This window comes from Cyphomyrmex costatus, unplaced genomic scaffold (genome assembly GCF_001594065.2).
Source record: "Cyphomyrmex costatus isolate MS0001 unplaced genomic scaffold, Ccosl1.0 scaffold2815, whole genome shotgun sequence".
Classification (NCBI taxonomy): Eukaryota; Metazoa; Arthropoda; class Insecta; order Hymenoptera; family Formicidae; genus Cyphomyrmex; species Cyphomyrmex costatus.
The window spans coordinates 1,294-12,164 of record NW_017276928.1 but is presented as its reverse complement, the minus strand read 5'-3'; the positions used below and the strand labels follow the sequence as shown (position 1 = coordinate 12,164).

General features: G+C 40.0%; 1 protein-coding gene across 1 annotated transcript; it reads right to left on the bottom strand.

The window, feature by feature from the left end:
• Positions 1-522: 522 nt before the first annotated feature.
• Positions 523-1,481, bottom strand: LOC108775104 (proline-rich protein 2). Its single transcript, XM_018541385.1, has 2 exons — positions 1,139-1,481; positions 523-1,097 (listed from the first exon to the last, which is right to left on the bottom strand). The coding sequence occupies exons 1-2, from the start codon at positions 1,479-1,481 to the stop codon at positions 523-525; spliced, it is 918 nt and encodes a 305-aa protein (XP_018396887.1).
• Between the last annotated feature and the right edge of the window lie 9,390 nt (positions 1,482-10,871).

Genomic DNA, 10,871 nt, shown 5'->3' with positions numbered 1-10,871 from the left:
CATTTAAATTTTTTTATTGCTGAATACGCAGTGTATCCAGCTATATAGACCAGAAGTGGCCAAGTCTCCTTTTCAATCTGATCAATATCGTCGTCGTCAACAAAGCATATTTTTCTTAATAAATCGGGTATACTTCCTATTTGAACATTAAAATATCCAAAAATATCAATACATGTTTTAAAATTGTACGGTAACAAAATACAACAAATTACATGGAATTATATGTATTGTTATATTTGACAGACATTTCTGTAATCCTTTGTTTTTCTATAGATATTCTAGATACTCTATGTAGCGCTTTGCGTATGCGGTTACGTCTACCCGCTACTGGTAGATGTACCGACCGGCCGTCGCTGTCGGCCTCTGTCGGTGCGGCGCCAGGGATCGCAAGAGAGAAGTTGAAGTCGTGACTCTGTATATAGTTTATGTACAAGGTTTATTACTGCTATGTACAGTTATATACAATGTGGTGAACTTTGGTACTTTGTGGTGGCCCTGAAAAGGGCCGTTTGGTTTGCCCCCTCACTTAGAGGGACTGTGCTCCTTGTATGCGAGCGGCGGCTGCGTGCTTGTCCACTGGGTGGTTCGACGCTTTTCTGTGACTCGCTCTCGGTAGATGAGCGAGGGCTGCGTCAGAGTCTTCTTTTCAGGGCCCCAGTAGTTGCCGTTTATGTCCTCGGATTTGCGGTTCGTCGTTTCCGGGTTGGAGGTCTCCCACTCTGAACCAGAGGACAGCTCCTGTTGCCTCGTTGGTGGAGGCGCCTGTTGGTACCTCGGCGAGGTGTACCGGCGTACCCGCAGGTCCCACGGGTGTAGGCAATACCGCGGTGGCCTGGTCCTAGCAGGCGGCGGGATGTCTAGCCGCTCTAGCTTCCAGGTGGCAAGCTGGAGGGTCACCTTTCGTGCAGCGGTTGGTTGCGGTCTGTGCGGAACGGCCGGCGGCGTCGTGGGAGGCGTCGGCAGTGTCGGCGACCCTGGCGGAGGCTGCGGTGAATGCCCCCTTTGATGTTGCTGCCTTGGCTGGCGCCGGAACAGTCCTGTGGCCTCTACCGGCCGAATCCTAGGGCCGCTGTTTGTAGTTGGCGGCGGCGCAGGAGCTGCTGGCGCAGACGCTGGATAAGCGAGGTCCCTCTCTGGCGGGCTGGTGGCTGCAGCTGCTGCTGCGGAGGCTGTGATGGCCTCTGCGGTGGAGGCTGCGGAGGCTGTGATGGCCTCTGCGGTGGAGGCTGCGCTGGCTGCTGTGGCTGCTGCGGCTGCGGCGGCTGCTGCTGCGGAGGCTGCGGCGTCTGCCGCTGCGGAGGCTGTGATGGCCTCTGCTGTGGAGGCTGCGCTGGCTGCTGTTGCTGCTGCGGCGGAGGCTGCGGCGGAGGCTGCGGTGGCTGCTGCTGATGAGGCTGCGGTGGCGGTTGTAGCTGCAATGGCTGCGCTTTGTCAAGAGACCGTAGCTGAGGTAAAAACTGCTTGGAGGTATAGCCCTGCATGCCACAGCTCGGTGGTGGTTGATCGGTTCGGCGCCTTATCTATAAGGGCCCTGGACCGATTCTTCGCACGCAATAACATTATCGGCGCTAGCCCTCTGGTGGGCGTACCGCGGTAGTTGCGCGTCGCGCGGCACTTGCGCGCGGTCGAGTGTTACGGGCGCTTGTATGGTCGAGTGCTACAGGCGCTTGGATGTTCCCACCGAGCGCTTAACGAAAGGTAGCTGCTTGGTGGGTTTTCGTTAGTGCGACTGATAAGAGTCGCCACACTCTACATTGTAGTAAATAATTAAAAATAGAAAAATGACATAGTATAAAAATTTAATATCTTATTGTATAAGTAGTTATTTTAGTTATTAAATAAAAGTAGTTATTCTATATTTTATACGATTAAGTAGTTAAATATTTTGTTTTTCTGTACAGATTTTAGATATTACAATTATGTCTGAAATATATGTGCTATAGTATACAAATCAGAGATCGAAAATAACAATCGAAACGACATCAAAACGATGTCTTTTTAAGAAACTATTTCTGACTGGGATTAAGTACGCTATTTCTGTCGTATACACTAATCTTCATTGAGGAGTTTTTCCAATAACATGATTCTAGATACGATAACCGTTAAAGTCACGTTATCCTTTTCTTTATTACTTAAGAAGAAGATAATCTGACGTTTATATTAAATAAACTATTTCCATCGTATTTTCTAATTTTCATTAAAATGCTTTGTTACGTCCGGCGCTCATTTCTCGGCTCAATTTTCGCCCCTGAGATTTATATCTCTTTCCCACCTACTGTTATCGCGCCGTACGTTTTCGCGAGTACCTGCATTAACTCTAAGTAGCGCCGCACTTACGCGAGGGCACCACCTCCCGGGCGCCTCACGCCGATTAATTAATTATTAAAATCCGCGGATTCGTTGATGCCACGATACAATTAAGAGCATAACGATTTTGGTTAGCGCATCCCGCGCAGAACTATACCGTGGTATCTCCATTAAAACCACCCTTTTTACCAAAATCATTCATACATCAGACAAGCGTAATGAGAATACGAATTTACTGCGCATCGCGCGATACTCGCTGATCCGCGTTGACAGATAGGGCGAAAACCTATTTAGAAAAACTAAAGTCCGGTATGCGGCCTTATCACGGCGCCTCCGCGCTCGCTAACGAAAATCCGACTCGATATAATGTTTTGCGTAAATTCGAACTAAAATGATACCAAGTATCAGAGCAATGCGCTCATCAAGTACCGAGATATTAATTATTCGCAAAAGTGATTTATTGCCCTTTTTTCCTGGAAATTCGGCATTTCCACACGCCGCGGCCACCAAGCTGGCCCTATATAATCGAGCGGAACAGAGCGCTCTCGTTCATTATTGTTCTATTTCTGATAGTACTATAAGGTTCTCCGTGAGTAAGATTATAGAGTAAAATTGTAATTCATAGTGCGACAAATCCGTATTGGAATATATCTTGACGGCGTAAAACCGATCGCGAGACATTCTCGAAACATATTGTTAAGAGCCGGGATAATAATTACGCGAGCGTAAGTGTATAAATTAACAAATTAATTGTATAATCATAGTAGTGTGCGCTCCGCCGTGTTCGACAATAATTCAATCTAGTGTTCCGCGGTCGTATTATACGTAGTGCATAAACTAAAAATTTATTCGAACCGGTATCAAGCTTTTATTATTTATTTTCATATTCTTGAGTTTTGTTCTTTCTTTTCTTTTCACCGGATAATTAATTCACGTACTCGCGGGTCTCTTTCTCTCGTTATTTTTCAATTATTCATTTTCAGCGTTAATATATATAAAGATATATATATATTCATATAAAGTGAACAATGATGGACCATCGTTTTTTTTGTGTGTGTTGTGCCGTCCAGTTGGTTTCTTTCGTCCCCCAGTGAGTAGCATTTTTCCACTCAACGATTTGCAAGCAAGCGGAGTTTGAGCGCTGCCACATTCAGTAGCTCGATTCCGTGCCCCCTTTTTTTTTTATGCTGCTCACTGGTCGCCGCGATTGAAATATCCACCGATTCTGGAGTTGCGATCTCGCCCGATTTTAGTTCTAACTCTCCCCCTTTTTCTCTCGACAATAATGTTATTCTCGCATCCGACAGGTTATGCGTCGCATCCGACGAGGGCGTAGAGCAGGGCAAAACACCCAGCAAAAGAGACTTTGGTGGGAGCTCACCCAACGCGGGGAGTTTGACCCGTCCGGGGTCTTCCCTCGGGAGACGCACCCTCCAGATCCTCCGAGAGCTATCACTGAGCCGATCGTCGGCTCTGCTCCTCGGCCTCCTCGGCCTCGCGCACCGGCTCCTGCCGCGACCGCGATTCGCCCGGCGGCTCCGGACGCCGACAGCTACGTGCCAACCAGGAAGCCTACCCGGCCGCTGCCGGTATCACGCCAGGCCCCGGCCTCGACGTACAGGCTTGCCCCTCCACCCACGCCGCCTGTTATAGAGAAGCCGCGCGTCCGAAGCATTGCCGCGGTGCCAAGGAACCGGCGGTTCCTCAAGATTTTGGTCCTGAGTGGCGACGCGTCAAAACTAGCCATCGCACGGACGACCACTGTCCCGTGGTGGTAGAAGGATCACCCTCTTTTCCCTCGTTATATATATATATATATATATATATATATACATAGGTGAACTTGAATGTATTGAGTCTGTCGATGCTACAACTCAAGTAGGTAAAACATAAAATAAATTTTAATTATTTTTTCAATATATTAAAAAAACTGTTCACATTTTTCAGATGAATCAATGAGTTATCAAGATTCCCAAAGCGCAGGCACTTTCAGCCAACAAAGTGTTGAAACTGATTCAAGTCACGAATTAGCAATGGTTGGAGGACCTCCCGAAATAAAAAAATTTCGCGGACGAGTAAATTTCATTACAACAAAAATTGCCGTTGCACTCGATAAATGTAAAATTAGTAACCGAAATGCTATTCATCTTGCTGCAGCGTTTGCGGAGACATTTGGCGTTGATAGAAATTTACTGATTTTAAACAAATCTTCTGTTCACGAAAAAAGGAAGGAAATGCGTGAAGAAAGAGCAAAGGCAATTAAAGAAGTTGTGAAAATCTATTTGAAAATCTATTGGATGAATCTAACAACAGAGACTCTTTCTAAGCTTTAGTTCTTGCTTGATTGCAAATTTCTATTTTCTATTACTACGACTTGTCCTTGCAACCATACTTAGGACCCGTTGCGACTTCCGACTTAAACATACTAATGAAAAGTTCTTGTAATGATTTTTCATTCTACGAACAACAGATTTTGCAAATCATCAGTGAATACCGAAAAGTGTAGCCCAGTGCAAAAAAATCGACACTAATAGCAGAAAACAAAACTTATCAATAGAAAAGTGATGTTAATTGTAAAAAATAAAATGAATAAAAAATATGTCAGAAATTGCAACAAATTAAGATTACTTAATGTAATTCACAATTTTCAATTTCGAAATTTTTTGTCATATCAAAGAATTAATATCACAAACAACATAAAATTGCCAAATTTGAAATAAAAAAAATTGCTGGTAACGAAAAGTGCACGGGACAATTAATAAGAAAGATATTTATCAGCTTGCAGATTTCTCGCGTTCGAAGAAGAGCAATATTAAAGGGACCGTATGGCGTCCAGAAATTTTTTTTCAATGACGACAGGTATGGCTTTCGAAAGGAAAAAACGTAAGGAATATGATCGTATTTCGTGCAATAACTTACGATTTTTTTCTCTCGAGTTATAGCGAATAAACTAAACCTTCATTTCCTTCACCTGATTTTAGTAAAAAAAACTTCTTCATAAAAACTGCGGTAATTCGGCTACAAATTATCGTTTTTAACTTGTAAGGTGGTCATTTTAATCGCAAAACTATAAGGAATGTGAAATTCAATGGTTCATGATTTTAAAATGCATTCTAACAGAGCTACTGTAATTTTATTGAGAGATTTTAGGCTCTTCTCATTTTTTGGGTGAAAAATTATTGAAGTTCAAAGTGGAATAACTCGGCCGGAAATTGATCGATTTTGTTCCGCCTAGGCTCATTTCACGTGGAAAACATTCAAGAAAAGATATCTCACTTGCTGGATTTTTAGACTGACTGCGGTGGAAATGCCCGAAGAAATACTAAAAAAATGTTTTTTCCCATAAGATTTACGGGTTAATTTTCAACATCGATGAGCCTCCACTTAGAATCATCGTAGGAACTTTTTATTAGCGCCAAAATTTTTGTTATTTTTTTTACTAAAAAGTTAGGGGGGTCCCGTACAAATTTCGAAAATCGCCAAAATAACGGACACCCTAATATATATATATATATATATATATATGTATGTGTATATAGAGGCGATGCCGCCTCGGTTATTGTTATGATTATTAATTATATTACCGCGCATAATTTACATTTTGCTTTTATGCCATCACGAGGGTTACCTCGTTCTCAGCTCTTCTAGCAGCCTCGTTAATATGTATTTCGTTCTCGTTTTTCTTATTATTCTTTCTTGTTGTAATAATTATAAATAGTTTTTCATATATATATTATTCGATTCCTCGTTCTTCCCTCTCCTCTAAGGGAACCATCGGTAAATAAGTTACGCATTTTGTGCTGTACGAGGTTAATGTGCTAACAATGCCCATCTTTACATGCGGCAAATCCGCCCGATGAAGGATATACACCGAGGCGAGAGACGATCGGTGCTTCCGCTCGGCCCACTATCGCTCTGATCGTTTCCCTCCTTTTCCCACAAATCCCTCCACTCATATTCAGAAACTGCTTTCTCGACCGTCACTCAATTCCGATCCCACACCCCGCGTTCGGAAATTCGCGATTTATAAACACGCGAAAAATCCCGGACGTAACATGCTTATAATCAGTATTATATTTTAATTTAACACTGTTAAATACGATTTATAGTAAAAAATTTTCAAACCAGAGTTGACAAATCCTTCATCATCTTCGCTACTTTCTAAAAGCGATGACATATTTTGGCAAGGAACTTCTACATCGCCATAAGCAGTTGACTTCAAAACAAGTGGTACAGTACTCTGCATGCGCAACTTACTTTCTGATTCAAAAACCTGCCGGATAGAAACGTGATACTGTCCTCCAGCCTGCTGCCGATACATACCAAAGCGTTCTTCCAAACGATCGGTTTGGAATTTCCCACATAGTACCAAATTCCATTTTTTCTCGTTCAAACAATAATTTGTAATTTGAATTAAAGTGTCCGTTGTATGGGATAGAGCGAAGTGGGTGTTTCGTGTTAATTTCCCACCACCTTCCGAATTTTCCCACCGTTTCAACCAAAGTAAGAATTTTTGTAAAAATTCAATATGTATAGAATTTTTCGTAATAGGCTGTTCATAAGGATTTCTGTGCCTGTTTCCTTTCTCTAAGGTTTTAACGTTTACCACATCCCACCACCGACAGATTATTTGAATGTAAGCAGCAGTATCCTCGAAGCTTTCAAAGTGTTTTTTTGGACCAAGTTCACGCAGTGCCGTTGCAACATTTGAATTAAAGATTTGCAACGCTAATTTTACATTTTGCCGTTCAATAGAAGTTGGATATAACGCTTTCAATGAAAGTGTGTATCCATACTGCAGTAACTTATTCTTTTCGCTTGAGTGCATATTTTTGAGAGCTTGGAATGAAGCAAGTCTCATTTTTTCTTCTTCGAAATCTGGATAGCACATACATTGATCTGGTTTCTGATTTATCCAGTTATTTCTTAAGTTTTTAATTATATGCACAGAGTCTATTACAAAAAATAGTGGCCTTGAACTATTAGCAGGATTTCTATATAGGTTTTTTACTTCAGGTGGATCGCTAAAAAAGGACATTACCTTCGAGTTAATGGCATTATTATCCGAAACAATACTAAGCACTTCAAATCCGAGTTTTTCCAATCCAATGACAATTTTTTCTATATAATTATATAAGGTTTGAGCATCCAGCGTTTTTACAGGCAAGATATGAACAACATCGCGGTATGTTGATAACAAACTGTTTATCATGAAAACGTGAGCACTTTTTGCACAGTCTGTACTATTAAAAGCTTTTCCAACAATGTTTCCGCCTTTATAATCCATATACGGTTTTATATGAATTTCGTCAATCATAAGAGTCACCGTTTTGTCTTCATCACAAAGCAGTTTAACTTTCGACGCTATATACTGCAGCAACGTTGACTCGTTTTGCTCCACCTGAGGGTTACCAGAGAAATTACTGCACAACCTTTTTATTGTCGATGAGGATGGTAGCAATAAATGGCCTGAATTGTGAAGAAATTTGTACGCGTGTGGGGAAATCGACTGCAGTAATCCACAAAACAAGGTTGTTTCCCACGAATATCGAAAGGTACCTTTATTCAAAGTATTCAGGTTTTTTATTTGCTGCAACAAGAACTTGATGACAGGCTTTCGCTGCGGTAATATCACTAATAAAGAATTCAAAATATCGATGCACACATTCATGTTCTCTATTACTGAGCAATCTTGATATTTTTTGTTCATAGATATCAACACTTGATGGAGAACGTCTTCGATTTCAATGACCGAACTCACGATAAACGGTACACTGAATTTCTTGTCATTTAGTTTTGTCACTACCCGCGATCCATAAAACAATCTTAAAGTGAAATCTTCTGACACTCGCACACAACATTTGATATTCGGGTATGAGATATCTTCAATGTAAAATATGTGAAGAATGTTGTCCCTGCGTGAAGAATTCACTTCTGCAGATCGATGCGTTCTTTTAACTTTGCGTAGAGTTCGTCGAGACTAGAAAATCCGATTTTCTCGTTAAACAATTTCTCCGTTTCGATACTCCTCTCAATAACTTGCTCAATCATGGCATGTTCTAATTTCATTCGTTTTGTTTCTGGCGCTAGAAGTTTAGGTGCGTCGTTGGTTGTCATGTAACGAGGGCAATTTGGAAATTGACTTGGGACAGCATCTGTACAAACATATAATTGCAATGAGGAAAGACAATCTTGTTGCTTTGCTGTAAGGAGTATTGAATTTGAATTGACACTTTTAATATAACCACAACATTATATTCATAATTCTGTTATTAAAAATTGTACGACCAGAAAATCAATTTTTTGAAAACATTTTAGATAATTGATTTGACATTCGAGATTCGACATGGGATGTAGAAACTGATTGTAACGCGTTTAAGAAAAACTTTAATTATCTTTAAATCTTAATTATTATTTTAGAAATTAGATCCGATAGTGTAGTTTAACAAAAGAAAATGTATTGTAGATTGTAAAGCTATTTTGGAACAGCTATATTTGCATTATAAAAACAAAGCAAAGCGACATAACATTTACCTTTGATCAATCGTGGATGTGCCAATGGTGCAGTTAAAAGTTTGCCAGTCGATTCGACGTAGTGGCTAGTTTCCCGTTCAATTTCGGACAATCGGAAATGTAACTCGCGTACCTGTAGATGGAAAAGAAAAAGATGTAAAGAATAAATTTTTTTAAACGGGTTCTGGCTGTTACAGTGATTCTAGTGATATTTTTTAATATATTAAATTTTAGAAATTAATTGGAAAAGAAATTGGTTATAATAGATTACTTTTGAATTGTTTGTCGGCTGGAAGTCCTTTCTGCAGATAGCATGTAACCATTTTCGTTTCGTCTCCTCATTTTTTGGAAACGAAAATGTTGCGACCTTTGGACCGTTTTTGTAATTTCCATTACAATTCGGAACGCAGCATTTGAACGGTATTTCTGTAAATTAATAAGATATGTCAATAAGAAAAGAGGGTATTGTTGAAATAACCTAAACTTAACCTATAGGCAAACATATTTGTCCTACTTTTAAATCATTTTTATGGTCCAGTAAATTAATGACACATAAACTCACCTCAAAAGCACTTGCTATTAGCAATAAATTATTTAAAATAATTGACGAAATCATAGGGTGCGATCCACTAGACGCTTCAAACGCTTCGAAGTGCTTCAGATGTGATCCACTAGACCCTTCGAAGCGTTTCTATAGCAGATACGACGTCATATATGACGTCATAGGTTTTCGCTTCCAGCGTGCTGCAAATGCTTCTGCCGAAGAGGTAGTACGGCTGAAGCGATATTTTGAATGCACAAAAGCGCGGGAAATAATCAGAAATATCAATTAACTATAACCTATGTTTCGTGATTTCGTTTGGTTTTAACGTTTTATATTGATCGAAACTAAAAGTAATGCCGATTATACAATTAATAAATGTTAATACCGGAGATACTCATACTTTAGAAGTTTCTGAAAAAGATGCAAGAAAGGTTAATGAAGGTAAGAATGTATAATAACCACGTAATGCCACGTTCGTCTCCATATTAACATAAATTATGTCTTCCGCAGCCTAGGAATACGATGGTTACGAGATTTTTTAGCAGGTTATGTTCAATAATAACGCTTTCAACACTTCACGATTGATCCACTTGTGTAGTATTGACAATGTTAGTAGCGCTAACGGATCACTCTATCGGAAGTATTTGTAGCAATAGTGTCTGAAGCGTTTGAAGTGTCTAGTGGATCGCACCCATAAAGAACTTTCAATTATTTATTATTTCTGTTCCCGTAACACTGGAAAACCATGGAAAACGCTCGGCCTACTTGTGATGACGTCACAGTGATGTCCGAACGAGGTGGAGAGGCCTTGTCTATAGGTGGTGTTGGTTAGAGCCGGCCTATACACTCTACTTTATTTGATTTTCCATATTTGTAAATTTAATGCATAATTCTTTAAATACATTACTGAAATTATAATAATTTGGTAGATCAATTTTACGGTTTAAAGCTTAAAGCTAATTAAATGTTACGCCTTCAAAATCTCATTGTAGACGCCGCTTAAGGGCTGTTGCACATTCCTTCCGTAACAATAACTTAAAACGTAAACTTAAGCCGATGAAGGTATATCCACACAAATTTGCATAGCTGCATAACCATAAGCATAAAAACGTGAACCAATCACAAGGTTAATATAAGCGACGCCATATTGGCTCAAAGAATTTACATATGGCACGAGCAAATATTGAAATTTTTATGGTATATGAACAAACGTGCATAAGTAAATGGACCAATCACATACTTGTTGTGTAGAGCAGAAATATTGCATATGCGTAAGTAGAAAAATTTCATATTGTTGAAATTTTTATGTTATGCAGAGCCAATTAATCAATGAGCTGCTTATAGAACAGTTTTATGATTCACTTTATATACTTGCATCGTAGTATTTTATAATTGTTAACCTAAATAGAGTCGTCAAGCGATAGATAAATATTTCAGTTTGCAGGGCAGAACGACGCTTTTCTCAAATTCTTTTATTTTGTGTAAAACTGTGTTGACGCAGAGAAGT